The following is a 16,058-nucleotide window of genomic DNA, read 5'->3' on the forward strand; positions in this document are numbered from 1 at the left end:
CCAAAGCCAGAGAGAATATCCCTAGTTCTACCTCTGTTACTTTTTGTGGAGCTGGACATCAAGTTCTATTTAAGCAAATTTCAGAATCAGCCCTCCCCTGCCTGCAAACCTAAAATTAGCCGACCCACTGCAATGATCTGCACTTAACGGAGACTAAACCCTAAAACACAGTGTTGCCATGACTAAAAACCAAACATCATTCTTCTGATCAACAACCTGTCAGATTTCAACCAAAGAAACAGCCATTTGTCCGATAAAGGCAAGACCAGATCTGTATATCAAAACCCACTACAAACATCATAACTGTAGATTCTGGTCCCAGCAAGAAAACACAAACAGGAAAAACAAGACAATATGCCTCCTCTAGAAAGAGCACCCCCTATTGTAATAGGCTGAAATACAAGAAAAGGATTTCAAAATAACAACTGTGACTAATTGTGAGGACCTTAAAATGTATATGAATAAATGCCTTAATGAAGACTGTAAAAACACTGTTGAATGAAATGGCAAAAACAATTCAAGATATCAAAGCCGAATTTAACAAAGAAATAAAACTGGTAAAGAAAAGTCAAGCTGAAATAAAACTGTAATTGAAAAACTCAAAAGGAAAAATAACAAAGATTAGAAGTAAGCCTCAATAATAGACTGAAAGAAGTGGAAGAGAAAATATTAGGTCTTAAAGACAAGGTAGAAGAAATGGATAGCTAAGTCAAAGTCAAAGGAAAGATTAAATCTAAAACAACCCAGGCACAAAACACCCAGGGAATAGCGGACACTATTAAAAGGCCAAACCTACAAATAATCGGCATAAAGGAGAAAAAAAATCCAATTCAAAGGTACAGAGAGTATTTGTAGAAAAATATTAAAGTTTCCTAATCTAATGAAAGATGCCTATTAATATGCAAGAGGAAACAAAAGACCAAGTACACTAGACCAGCAAAGAAACTTCCTACAAAAAAAAATGATGAAAGTTCTAAGTAAAAAAAAGATATTAAAATTACAAGTAAAAACCACCATGTCAGATATAAAAACAAGACACCTAACTTTTCAATGAAGACTGTGAAAAGCCAGAAGGTAAAGAATGGAAGTCATACTAACTCCAAAATACCAAAAATAACTTTCTTGATTTGTTTCCTATTTTCCTCATCAGTAGTAAGAAGGAGATGATTGTAGGAGGAGGCCTGCTTGTTCTTCCTGGCCACCTGGCTAGCTTAGCCCCGAAATAACCACACAGAAACTGTATTAATTAAATCACTGCTTGGCCCATTAGCTTTAACTTCTTATTGGCTAACTCTTACATCTTAATTTAACTCGTTTCTATTAATCTGTGTATCACCACGAGGTCATGGTCTACCAGCAAAGTTCCAGCATGTTTATTTCCTGCAGTGGATCCATGGCGTCTCAAGACTCCACCTTTCTTTCTCCTAGCATTCAGTTCCATCTTCACTGCCTACCTAAGTTCTGCCCTATCAACAGGCCAAGGCAGTTTCTTTGTTAACTGATGAAAGCAACACAGAAGGACCTCCTACACCACCCATCAGCTTACTTGCACCCGTGCTATGCAATGTATGAAAGCAGAAAAGCAAAAGTGGGATAAGACAGTATTCCCTTGCTATTCCTCGCTCTATTGCCTCCACAACACATACACACATACACGCACACACACACGCACACGCACCCTAACAATTATCCATCTTTTACTATCCTGGTTTCTGTTGTTATTCTTAAATCTGAAGGATTGGAGCTAGAAGCTTCAGATGAAAGAGAGCGTGTAACATTTGTCTTTCCGGGTGTGGATTACCTCACTCAATATAATCTTTTCTGGAGCTATTGATTACCTGTAAAAATCATTATTTCATTTTTCCTTGCAACTGAATAGTAGTTCAATGTACAAATGTACCACTTTTTTTTACCATGCATCAATTGATGGACATTTATGTTCCTTTCATTTCTAACTAATATGAATAGAGTAGCAGTGAGTGATTATGGCAGAGTGAGTATCTGTGCAATGGGATGTCAAGTCCTTTGGGCTTATGCTAATAAAAGATATGTCTGGGATATGTGATGGATTTATTTTTAGTTTTTTGAAGATTCTTCATATTGATACCCAGAGAAGATGGAGTAGTTTACAATCCCTCAAACAATGAATAAAGATTTCCTTTTTCCCACCACCCAGTCAACACTTGTCAGTTGGTTTGATGATCTTTGCCATTCTAATTGGGATAAGTTGAAATATTAAAGTTCTTATTATTAATGTTTTTCTAGTATCTAAGGATAGTGAACATTTTTGAAGATTTTTTTAAAGATTTATTTATTTGTTATGTATACAACATTCCTTCCATGTATGCTTGCATGCCAGAAGAGGGTACCAGATCTCATTATAGATGGCTGTGAGCCACCATGTGGTTGCTGGGAATTGAACTCAGGACCTCTGGAAGAGCAGTCAGTGCTCTTAACATCTGAGCCATTTCTCCAGCCTCTGAAGATTTCTTTTAGCTATTTTTTTTTCTTTTTAAAAACCCTCTACATGGTCCAGATGGAGGAAGGACAGAGAGGGAGAGCAAGGAAAGAGATAAGTTGATTGAGGGAGCCATTATGGAACTAGCAAGAAACCTGGCATTAGAGAAATTCCCAGGAATCCACAAGAATGACCCCAGCAAAGACAATAAGCAATTGTGGAGAGGAAGCCTCAGTTGACCTTGCCCAATCAGAATTGGTAACTGTCTTAAATGTCATCATAGAACCTTCATCCAGAAACTGTTGGAAGCAGAAGCAGAGATGCAAACTGGAGCCCTGGACTGAGCTCCCAAAGTCCAGTCAAAGAAAGGAAGGAACAATAATGAGAGCAAAGGGGTCAAGACCGTTATGGGGAAAACCACTGAAACAGCTTACCTGGGCAAATAGGAGCTCACTGACTCTGGCCTGGCAGTGGGGGAAGCAGCATAGAACCAAACTAGTCCCTCTGAATGTGGGTGACTGTTGCATGGCTAGAGCAGACTGTGGGACCCCTACCTGTGAGACCAAGATTTATCCCCAGTGCCTGGACTGGCTTTTTGGAGAGATAACCTGACTCTCTTTGGAGAGATTACCTGCTCAACTTTGATATAGTGGGGAGGGCCTTGGTCCTGCCTCAAAGCAATGTTCTAGTCTTTGTTGACTTCCTATAGGAAGCCTTACTCTCTCTGAGAAGTGGATGGGAGATGGGGAGGATGTGGAGGGAATAGGAGGAGGGGAGCTAGTGGGAAGTGGGATTGGTATGTAAAATGAGAAAAGATAGTTTTTTAAACAAACAAACAAATGAATGAATAAAAAAAGATGACAATTTAAAATTAAAAAATAAAAACTATTTTATTATCAGATGTATTTTTTGAACACGTTGTTTTGTTTTGTTTGACTCTTTGCTTTTTGGGTTCTTCATATATTCTCAGTCCAATTCTCAGTGGGATGTATAGAAGGCGAAGACTCCAGTTCTGTGGAACTTGTCAATTCTCAGTGGAATGTATAGAAGGTGAAGACTCCAGTTCTGTGGAACTTGTCAATTCTCAGTGGAATGTATAGAAGGTGAAGATTCCAGTTCTGTGGAACTTGTCGATTCTCAGTGGAATGTATAGAAGGTGAAGATTCCAGTTCTGTGGAACTTGTCAATTCTCAGTGGAATGTATAGAAGGTGAAGATTCCAGTTCTGTGGAACTTGTCTTCACTCATTTGACTCATTTGGTTGTTTCTTTAGCTGTGCATCTTTTTAATGTTATGAAATTCCACCTGTCAGCTAGTGACTATTTTTTTTACTTTTAATTTTTTATTTTATTTTTAAAACAATCTTATTTTACATACCAATCCCAGTTCTCCCTGGAGTCCTCCTGTTCCCCCTGTCTTCTCCCCACTCCACTACCATCCACTCCTCAGAGAGGGTGAGGCCTCCCATGGAGAGTCAACAATGTCTATCAGGTCACTTGAGGCAGGACCAAGGCCCTCCCTGCTGTCTCTAGGCTGAGAAAGGCATCCTTCCATTGGGAATGGGCTCCAAAAATCCAGTTCATGTACTAGGGATAAATCCTGGTTCCACGACTAGTGGCCCCAAACTGCCCAAGTCACACAATAGTCACTCACATTTAGAGGGCTGAGTTCAGTTTCATGCAGGTTCCCCAGCTGTCAATCTCACTCTGACTTGGTGATAAAGTCGCCTCCTAGAAAGTCTTTTCCTACACTCATATTCTGCAAGGGCTGCCTGTGTCTCCTTCTAACAGTTTCGGGTCTCACACTTGTGTCTTTGATCCATTTTTGTACTAGGCGATAGATTCTGGTCTAATTTCATTCTCCTCTCTGTGGGCATCTGATTCTCCCAGCACTATTTATTGAAGATGCTTAAATTTCCCCCAGGAGATGCTTTTGTCAACTTTGTCTCATATTAAGTGGCTGAAGTGATGTGTTCTTGTGACAGAAGCTTCAGTTTTGTCCCATTGATATCCATGTCTATTTTTCTGCCAGTATAATCTTGTTTTTATTGCTCTGGCTCCTTACTTGAGGCTTGAAATAGTAACCATTGTAGCATTGATTTTTTTGCTCAGGATTGTTTTGGCTCTGTGAACTTTTGTGATTTCATATAAATTTTAGGAGATGATAATTATGAGGGTAATTATGATTATTGCTGTAAAGAATCAGAAGGGAATTTTGATTGGGATTATATTAAATTTGTCAATAGCTTTTGTAAAATAGTCATTTTCTCAATATTAATTCTACCAATTCATGAGCATGGGATGTGTTTTCCACTTTCCATGTCTTTCTCTATGTCTTTCTTTAGATCTTCAAGGTTTTCACCTCTTTGATTATGTTTATTTCTAGATAATTCTTTATGTTATTCAGAGTGGAAGTGTCTATGACTCCTTTCTCTGTATGTTTGTTGTTGCTTTGTAGTAAAACCACAGATTGGTATGAGCTCAATCTTTATCTTGACACATTGTTGAACTTGTTTATCATTTCTACATGTTTTCTGACAGAATTTTTGAAATGTCTTATATAAAATTTCATATCATCTGCAAACAGAAATAACTTGACTTACTCTTTCCCTGTTTGTTTCCCTTTAAATTCTCTTTCTTGCCTTATTGCCCCAGATAGCACTTTGTGCCCAATATTGAAAGGGAGTGGGCAGAGTGGATAGCCCTGTCTCATTCCTGAATTCAGTGGGATGGCTTCAAGAATCTGATCAAAATATATTGTATGAATTTTTAAAGAAACAAATAAATGCATAAAAAATCTTTCTGAAGAGAAGGAAATCATTTCTGAAAAGAATAACTACCAAAAGAGGGGGACTTAGGGATCTGCTGATGCAAAGGGGACCACTGATATTCCCTCAGATGATAACTGGTCTGTCAGTCAGTAGATACTCCTGTGTTTCCCAGAGCATTTGTATGATCCTGCCATTTAAAATGGGTTTTGCATATTTTTCCCTTTGCTGCTGCTTCTCTAGGAGAGTGTCAACACCCCTCCCCCAAACACATACACACAAATTACATGGCTCAATTACACTTTCCCTTCTCTTCCCTCCCATTTATAATTTCTGTTTAAGTCCCTCCTGATAATAGCATGTTTCCTAAGAAGAAATCTTATACTTAGCTAATGTCTCCTGTAAATACACCAAAAACTCGGTAGATCCATCCAAACCCCTCTTTCAAAACAAGAAGTAGAAAAGATAGGTGTTTGCTCAAGGACACTCCTGGAAGTTCCCTTTAAAGCTTGGGGTCCTGTCTTAAAAGGGATATGGTAGCCCATAACCCATCCTGTGTGCCCTGTGATGGTTGCTGAAGCTAAGTACCAAAGCAGAGATGTAAAACTATGGAGGGACAATGTTAACTGGCCTAAAAACAATTCACAATGGCTTTTCATGATGGCACAGTTAGGATTGGGCCCCGATTCTCTGTTCTGATTCTGCCTGCTTTGTCATAGGTAAGAATTACCCTTTATCTCATTTCATTATTTTGAAGTGAAAGAATAAAAAGATGTGGGTACCAGATTGGGCAGAGAAGCTTATTATCTATTTAGGAGAAGAAGCATTTATCTAGAGGGAAATTGAAGTCCTTGAACATGTTCCAAACAGTAAGTGCCAGATATTACTTGGCACTTAGACAGGCTCCTTTTCAGCAGTAATACAGGTGATACGGGTAGATATCAGGACCACCCTAAGGCAGTGCCTACTAGAAAGTATAAATGACTTCCCTCTATCTCCTTGTTGAAAACAACAACAACAATATGTAGATGGCTATTTTTTCACCTTGTTTTTTTCTGTAGTAAAGAGAGTTGAAACAACTCTATTTTATTGTCTGCATGGAACCAATGATGTTGGTCCAATATTGGTAAAATATGATGGGTTATATGACAATATAAGAAAACCAAACAATTGCCCTTAAAATGTAACTCTTCTGGCCTCTGCAAACACCAGCACAGAGGAGATACACATACATATGTGAAGGCCAAATAGTCATACACATAAGTTAAATGAATATTTTAAAACTTTTAAAAAAGCAAAAACTGTAGTACTCTAAGCACTGTTTTCTAATAAGGTAGAATTCTTACATGACAAAGTCAGACTTTGGGTTAGAGTAAGGATGACTGGGTGGAGATGTTCCTCCACTCAGGAATACTCAATGATGGTTACTGTGAAGCTATATCTTTCTCTGTAAGATCTTTACTCTTGACTTGTGTGTGATGAGCTTAGCTATGTGCTACAACCAACTGTAGGAAACAATAAGCCCAGGTCATAGCAGAGTATAGCCCTACTTGGAGGGCACCTTTTGTTTTCGCCTTTCTTGTACTTTGCCTCCAGTGAGGAAATTAGTTTTCTGTATCTTTGAAAACATTTTCCAGTACATATTGGCCCAACCATTCCAGTTTTGAAGTGTATCATGACTTATATAAAATAATGCATACAACACCATATTTTAATTATAAAAATTTGAAAATAACCTAAATGATAATTAAAGGCAAATATGTGAGTAAATTTGGATTTGCATATAATATTATCTATTACAACTTATGGAAAGTGAATTGTATAACGATTATATCTACCCTACTAGAGGAAAGGGCAGGTGCACCTCTATAGGAAAGAAATTAAAGAAACATGCACGGTTTGATTTATTTTTGAGAGAATAATTAAAAATGCCTCCACATACATAAGTATATGGGAATATATAATTTTTTCTCACAAAAGTTACAGATAGATATAAAGAAATTTGTTAATAGTAAGAGGAGAGATTGCATTTGATGAGATATTGAACAATGAAAGGTGAGGAACAGAAATAAACTGATGGATAATGGCCTACCTATCTTTCCTTGTATTGGGCATCTATCTATGTGTTTATCTGTCTCTATAATGATCACTTATGTTAAAACTGCACTTAGAAAGATTTAATATACAATAAAGGGGGAAGAAATGTACAAAATAGAGAAAATTATCCTCTTCAATCTTTGGTTCAATTGTTCTTTGCATGTAAAAATAGTTTTCTGTTAAATGTATGTTCCAATGGAAGAAAGGAAAGGGAGAAATTAAGTAATTATTATCTGAAAAATAAAAATAATAAAAAGTACAAATGTTTTATAATCAAAATCCATTAGTTTCAAAATTTAAATATTTTTTTCAAAAAATCAAATAAATTCTAGATAATGTTCAGAGATAAAATATTTTACATTTTAGATACAAAGGATGAATGACTTGAGACTCAGTGTATTTTTCTAAGTTGTATTATTGTCATATGAAAAGTGTCCATTTTTTCCAAGTACTTGAGAAAATATACTACTTGTCATTGTGTTTATTTGTGTATATGGCATGTACAGTATATGTACTTGGGTGTGTATATGCATTCACCGTTCACATGCATTTGGAGGCCAGAGGAGAACATTGTTTGTCTTCTTTCAATATTTTATACCATTTTGGGGGAGGGGTGGGTGTCAGGCTTGCTTGCTGAACCTGAAACACACCATCTGGCTAAACTGACTAGCCTATAAACTCAGGAGCCACCCAGATCTGCCCATCAGCACAGTAGTTGCAGGTTTGCTAAGCCAGGCTGACTTTTGTGTGTGCTAGGAACTTTATCTTGGGTCCTCTTGCTTACACAGTAAGTACTCTTCTCGCTGAGTCATCTACTCAGACCCTCTTTTCTTTAATTAGATTTTAATGATATAGGGTCTCACTAAATAGCACTCATTCACCTAGACCTCTTGTGTAGACTAGTCTGGCTTCAGACTCGTGGTGATTTTCCTGCCTCTGCTTCCTGAAAGATGAAATGCAGCAGGTATGCATCAACTCATCAAGAACTTTCTTTCTTAAATCTATGAACACAGAACCACATTGGTATCAACAACCCAAGAAATTTCTGGCATAAAAAGAGCATACTGATTCCTGTGTGCTTATGAGTGTGTACTCATTAGTGTGTGTGTTCAGATTTTCTTTGCTAACATAAAAGTGCTGTCCTTATGATGAGTGTATTTCCTATTAGATTGTTTTTAGCTATAATTATTTTTTATCTGGTGTATGGCATGTGAATATCTAAGGACAACTTGCAGGAGTTGGTGCTCCACATTACTGTGGAGGTCTCAAGGACTGAATTCAGGCCCTCAAGCTCAGAGGTCCGCTTCTTCCCTTGCCAAGCTATCTCACCAGCAATTATAAAATCGTTGTGATAATTATTTTCTATATGAATTTTCTTCATTGTATAGTCATACTTAAAACTTGTGGTTCTTTCTATGAAACAAATTTAATTACATCTAGAATAGTTCAAATATTGTTCACTGTCTGGTGATGATTTAAGCTCTGTTTACCTTGAAAGAAAAATTAGAGAATAAAATTCCATTTAATCTTATATATAGCTTATAATAAAAACCTACATGTGTCTATGTGGCTAACTTCTTTAAAATATCAGTTATCTTTTTGGTTTAAGAACACATGCAATGGCAATTTTCCACCTTATACACTAAACATTCTTTCATGCACCCAAAAGCCAGATGGTGCTGTCTGGCAGTTTGTCTTTTGCATGAGGGTGGGAAGTATCACAGGAGAAAATACTCCTGTGGACCTGTAACCTGGAGAGATGAAAGGATGAAGGTGAGTTGGATGAGGAAAGATGGGCTTCCTCCTCAATTGCTTGCATTCTGCATTTCCTCTGGATGTGCTATAAGCACTTTCTTCGTGTCACCATCATGTTATTTTCTTAGTCATTCTGTTTAAACACCCCTCCTTTGACTGCTAGTCTGTGAGGCTGCATGGCTGATGTTCCTGTGTGTGACTGAGTCTGTGATCTTCTGCCGCTTATCTCACATCTTTTCTTTATGATGTTTCAGCTCATCCACCATACACCATGTGCTTTAGAGTGAAATTCTACCCACATGAACCCCTGAAGATTAAAGAAGAGCTCACAAGGTATTTTTCTGTTTCTGCATATTTACTCTGCCACCTGTATCCAGTCAGAGTCTCTACCATCTTAAAGGCTAGACATTCCTATTATTTCCATCAGAACTCCTCCAGGAAGCAGGCTCTGGGGTCAGCATTGTGTTCCTCTTATTCTTGATGGTCTTGGGATATTTTCTAGAGAATCACTGTCATTGGGAAAGTATTATCTGTACAAGAAAACAATGGTTATAAGAGGGAGGCACTCAGAGAACATTTGACAGTGGGATGCTAACAGAAGCAGATGTGAGCAGATGCAGAGGGTAGCCCTACTCTGTCTTTTGGATCTAAGCCTTGCTGGAAGACAGGTTTCTGGACAGAATAGACAGTTAACTGTCTGGCTTTCCACTTGATAAATGAGAACTACAGCTAGACTTTCCTTCACTTGTGCACTCTTCTCAGCCCAGTTCTGAACTGTCTGCTTCCCAGACTTTCAACTCTCTCTGCTGGGTTTACTTTCAGTTAATTTTGGAGATATGTTTCCATGAAAACTTTTTTCCATGTAAAAGTTTCTGAGCAAGATTCCCAGACTCTAGATGTACATGTGAAGAAGCTGTTGTGCACTTAGTTCTTGCTGAGTCTCTAATTTGGTGACATCAAAATTGTCATATGCAATTATAGCTAACAATAGCCTGCATGGGTCCAGATCTATGTTGTGCTGATTATTGGCAGGTGGAGTGGGAAGAGCTTGGCAGATTTTGCTTTTCTGTCATCTGTAGCCTATGGTGATTCTTGCCCATTAGGAGTGAAAGGAGCAGATAGCTGTGCTATGTAATTAATTTGTCCACAGCCATTTCATGAGTTTTGTGCTGGAAGTACAGGAGCAGAAAATGAAAGTGTAAGTGTGATGTGTGCATACAAGTGTATGTGGTGTATATGTGTGTATATTTCTGTTTGCATGTGTACACATATGTATAGGTATATACGTGTATATATGGGTATATATGTAACTATGAGTAATCTGTGTTTGTATGTGTGCATATAAATGTGTGTATATATGTGTATGCATGTAAGTGAATATATGAGTGTGTATGTGAAAAATGAAAGAGAAAAAATATGTAGCAGATATTTTAGGTAATGTTACGTTGTAATCCTTTTTTATTTTTTCTTTTCATTGAGTTAAATTAATAAACACATTAATTTTACAATCACATTCATAATACTGGATAATTGCTACCATTATTAAGTTCTAGAATATTTAATACTCCCATTAGAAAAAATCAAAAACATACATTTGACCTGGTCAGTCATCCTCATCAATTTAGACCATGAAACCAATATGGACAAGTTCAACAGAACTGTCATGTACAGACTACCCATGCATGCTTCAGCATTGTCAACGCATATATGTCATTTTCAGTTTTATGATCTGTCCCTCCATTCTGTTGTCCCAGGCAACAAACAAAGTATTTTCTATGCCTATAGATTTGTCTATTTCAGATACCTCATATTAGTGAAATCATGAAGTATGTACCTGTAACCTAATTTGGCCTAAATTTTTAAAATTTATTTATAATTTATTTGATTAATTTTTCCTCAGTTCTAAGTATATACCCAGACAGAAGAGTACAATGAGTTAGAAATAAATAAATAACATACAACACAACACAAAACTAAAATAATACATAGACACTACCCCAAACCTCAAATAACAACAATATAAAACTACAAAGAATTTGCACAAAATAACAAATGACACACCTAGGACCTCACCAAAATCCCAAGTCTTAAATATACTAATATTCAAAATTCCTTGAATATACTACCAGCATAATTAGAAAAATACATACATATGTTACTATATGTGTATAATAACACGCATGCATATATTATTATATACACATACATGTGCATATATAGAGACTATGTGTATTGTATTATGTATATGTTATAAACATGTATATATGTGTATATTTGAACATCATATACAAATATGTATATGTATGTAACAATAATAATCAAAGAAAAAATACTATCATAGTGAGAGCAGAAGGGCCCTGAGAGAGGTTAGAAGAAGAGTATCTGGGAGGAGTTGAAGGAATTAAATGAAAGGGGAAAATTAAATTTCAATTAAAAACAAAAACAATGATTCATTTCTGTCATTTATTTCTCTAAATCTCTTATCTTCTTTTGTTTTATTTTGCTTTTGATATTATACTGTAAATACATTTCTCCCTTCTCTTTCTTCCTTCTAATCCCTTCATATGCCTCTCCACCATGCTCTCCTTCAGATTCATGGCCTATGTTTTAGTAATTGTTATTGTATTCTTATACATACAGGTGTGTACATATACATTTATAAATAAAATCTGGCCAGTCCATATAATGTTAATTACATATATGCTTTCAAGACTGACCACTTGGTACTGGACAACCAACTGGTAAAGAAATATTGACATTTGTCATAATCTAATATAAAGAATGAGTCAGTTGTTAACAAAAGTTTTATTCATATTAGAATTAAAACAATTATAGTTAATGACTCTAGTATCTACTGGTATTTTATTTTTATGCTTAAATAATATTTTATTGTGAATGTATATATATATGTATATATATCACAGTTTTTACCCATTCATTTTTTAGTGAAAATTTGAACTTTTAATACTTTTTAGTTATAATTAATAATGAACATAAATTCTCAAATTTTAATAAAAGTCCAGATGCTGACTTAGTTGGGTTTAAGGTACTATTCATAAAAATGTAGAATTGGTATTTTTTCTTTAATCTTATTTTAAATTAGTTTTTTGAAAATATTGTAATGAGTTTGATCATTTCCAACCTCCCTTCTCCAGCTACTCCCGTAACTACACCACTTCCCTTCCCATCCTGGTTTGTGGGTTTTTTTCCTTACTCAAGACCAATTTTTGTTGTTCAGATATTCTGAGATGTGTGCCCTTCTGCTGGAGCACAGTGAATAATCAGGAGCTACCTTCTTAGAAAGAGAGAGAGAAAACTCTTTCCCAGCAGTCAACAATTGTCAATATCTCTTTGCCTGATTGCTTGTCTTTGTACCCAATTCTCCTCCCCATGCTGCAGTTTGCTCTGGTTTGGACTTAACAAGTCTTATGTATCCTGTCACAACAGCTTTGAGTTCATAAGTACAACTTCCCTTCTGTGTCCAAAAGACAATATTTCTTTATAATCATCAACAATATCTGGCTCTTACACTCTTTCTATCATCTTTGGAAGAGGGGAGACAATATACATATTCCATTTAGTTTTGACTATTCTTCAGTCTCTTACTCCTTGCATCTTGGCCAGTTATGGGTCATTGCTCTGATCATCATTTAGTGCAAACAGAAGCATCTCTGCTGAAGGTTGAGAGATACCTTAATCTATGGGTGTAATAATAAATCATCAAGATTTGTTTTAGTATAATATATGTTTAGCAGAGTGGGCGTAGTAGGTTCTCTCCGAGGACCTAAAACTGTCTAGTCAGAGTTTCTCAGTCCCATAATTGTGACAAATAGGTTTCAGCCTGTGGAGCGGGCTTTAAATCCAATCAGAAAAGCGTTACTTGTTTGCATGTTGTTCAAGCCACTATTGCTCTAGTGGGCATGTCTTGCTAGCCCAGGCATTGTGTCTTGCATGGTACACTATTGACTATAATCAATGTTTATTCTGATCTCTGGTAGACTGCACAACTCCTCAACAGCGTTTTGAAAGCCAACCAGTAGAAAAGTTTCCAGGTCCACACCATCTTGATTTTTCCATATTCTAAGATTCAAATATGTGGTGTCTTCAGTAGCTAGCTCTTATCATCAAGTTCTGGAGGGGAACCAAGAGCATTGCCAATAGCATGCAATGCTTGGGGGTATTTGTGACCTCACTTGCCCATAACTCCAAAATGTGCAGCGTACTCTTAGGACAGAACTTTGGATATATGCCCAAGAGTGGTATATTGTGTTATATGTTGGATCCATTTACTGTTCTTTGAGGGACCACCACACTGATTTCCATAATGGCTGTACCAGTTAGCACTCCTATAAGTAGTGATTAAGTGCTTCCCATTTCCCACTTCAGAGCCAGCATCTGTCATCATTAGTTTTTATGTATCGTATCCATTCTGACTAGGATAAAAGGAAATCTCAAAGTACCTTTAATTTGCATTTGTCTTGTGGTTAAGAATAAGAGCCCTCGTCCCCTAGTGATTCTTATGTTCATGGGAGATTGAGAAACTTATTATTCAAATTCTGGCTCATGATAGAGAATCGCCAGGTAGCTATGAATATCCTGTCTACCTAGTGAATCTAAGTAACATTCTAACAATATCTTTGGGTAATGAATGTGCTGATTAAAGTTGGCAGGCTTCAGTGCAGGAAACTAGTCTAGATTATTAATTCAATCTGTAATAAAGTTATTAGTTGCTTTATCTTTTTAGTACAAATTATGTATTAAACGGGAACAGGTTGTCTTTTGAATCTCTCAAGTGTCGCTAATACCCTGATGGCTCGAACAGTGCCCAGTATAAAGTATGTCAGAAGAAGAAGATCCATGTGACGAAAACACCAATAAGGCAATGATGAGTCCTTCATTGTGTCCATTGTGATTTCAATTTTGTACCGCCAGAACTGACAGCTCCCATGCCCAGGACCAAGAAAAACCCTTATGAGATTAGAATACAAATCTCCCTCTATGGTTTTCCATTCCTTGACTTTATCTTTAAAGTGAAGTTATACTTTGGCTCATAATGCTGAGTATGGCAAATTACTAAGGAGTAGAAGTATTTACTCAGGGTTTTCCCACAGAAACATACAGTGGGTTTTGTGTGCATGTGTGTGCATATGTGTATGCGCGTGTGTACATGAGTGACTATGTATGTGTGTTTGCATAAACTTTATTATAAGGAATTAGTTTGCATCTTTAGGCAGGTTGGAAGGCTCTGCAGTCTTCAGGTAAGAGGCCACAGAGGGCCAGTGGATTCCATCCAGGTCTGAAGGCCTCAGGATAAGGAGTATGAAAGGCAGAATACTCTAGTTCATGTTGTAAGATAGAGTAAATTTACCCTCTCTCTGCATTTCTGCCCCATTCAGTCCTGGAACACTTTGCACGATGTCAGCCCCAAATAGGGTAGCCATCTGTTTTGCTGTTTCACTAACTCAGCTATAAATGATGCACATAAACACTTTTAAAGATCCCCCAAAATCATGGGTAACTTCATATCTGAGTATCCCATGACTCAGTAAAACTGATGTCCAAAATTAACTACCTCAAAGTTGTAACTGACTAATTAAAAGGTGTTTCTAAGGGTTCTCCTAAGGATATGCAAATGTGGGGCGATGAGGGGGTTCCCTTATAGGTAAATGTTAAACTGGCACGAATGGAATCTGTTACTTTTGTTAAAAAACAAAACAGAGCCCAGGCGAGTCAATTTGGTTAAGAAAGAGCATGGAACCTGAAAAGAATTGGATCAGCATGGATGAATTCAAAGGACAGTGACAAGGGCCTGGAAACCAGTATCTGCAAACTGTTGCCTCTGTATTATTTTCTAACTATTAATGTTCTTTTTAAAGTATTGCGATAGCACTTATCAATGTAAAAGTTTCTCTTGATAATACAATCTCCTGAGTTTTCTTACAAAGTGCATATGTTATGCCCAAATCCATGGGGTCCCCACAAAAGCCAACAAAGGAGACCAAGTCCCATATGTAAAAGCAAAGAGCCTTTGTTTTAATCAAGTTTGCAAACTCAGTCTCTCCGCATGTCCAATGTATTGGAATATCTGGAGAGCCCCGAGTTCAATTAGGATAAAGTTTTTGTAGTAGTAAAGGTGGGGGTGAGAGGGTCTCTCAGGTTTAGGGCCCTCCTGATTGGCTGACATTTGTCTAGGGGTGTCCTGTTGAGATGCATTGGCAGGTGTCTCTATCTACAGTTCTTGGAATGCCAGGCATTTCCTGTGAATGGTCTGCTCTTGGGTGGAAGCCGGGCAATCTCAGCCTGTGGTTCCCCTTGCAGCCAGGCATTGTCTCAGGGTAAACTGTTGAGACTCCAGACTCCATTTAAATTCATCGATGGCCAGAGTCCCAGGTGATAATGGTTGGAATTAAAGAACTCCCTTTGGGTAACCTGCCCAGACTTAGCTTATCATGGCTGACCCCGACACATACATCTTTTCACCTTTCCTATAAGACAACCCAGGAGAGTTTCACGGTAATTGATTCTTCCATAATGTTGCCCACTTTTCCTTCTGTTTTCCCAGTGCAGTTTACCAACCACATTTGTGCCTCTACAGGTATCTGAGTTAGTCTGCAGAGGATCAGAGACCAAATACAGTGACACAAGAGCCCAATCCAAGTGTCCATCATCTTAATTTGGTCTCTTAACCAAATTTGTTGCTGTTTGGTTTTTATTGCTTAGTTACTAAGATATTGTCTCTTCTTGAGGAGCAATAAGCATATGATAGTTCAACATAGCTTCTGATTACAAATGCACATAGAGTTTTAAAAGAAATCAAATTGCAAAAGACGCTTGGGATGTGGATGATCTAAGTTGTGGTTTTCCTTGTGTGGTAGTGGTCGGTGACTGCTAGGCCATGTGTTTCTTGGTTATTGTGGAGTTTCTTAGAAAGGCTGAGCCCCTTTAACTTTGAAAGCTAACTTAAACATTGGGTTTCTAAATT

At 37.2% G+C, this 16,058-nt stretch overlaps 1 protein-coding gene across 2 annotated transcripts in view; it reads left to right on the forward strand.

Moving 5' to 3' along the window:
- Frmd3 (FERM domain containing 3) overlaps positions 1-16,058 on the forward strand; it is a 188,396-nt gene that overhangs the window by 102,570 nt on the left and 69,768 nt on the right. For both annotated transcript variants that reach the window (XM_075945786.1, XM_075945784.1), the window contains exon 4: positions 9,331-9,409. In XM_075945786.1, coding sequence (XP_075801901.1) covers positions 9,331-9,409 — 79 coding nt within the window. The remainder of the gene's footprint in view (positions 1-9,330; positions 9,410-16,058) is intronic.

The sequence above is a fragment of the Microtus pennsylvanicus genome, chromosome 13 (genome assembly GCF_037038515.1).
Source record: "Microtus pennsylvanicus isolate mMicPen1 chromosome 13, mMicPen1.hap1, whole genome shotgun sequence".
Classification (NCBI taxonomy): domain Eukaryota; kingdom Metazoa; phylum Chordata; class Mammalia; order Rodentia; family Cricetidae; genus Microtus; species Microtus pennsylvanicus.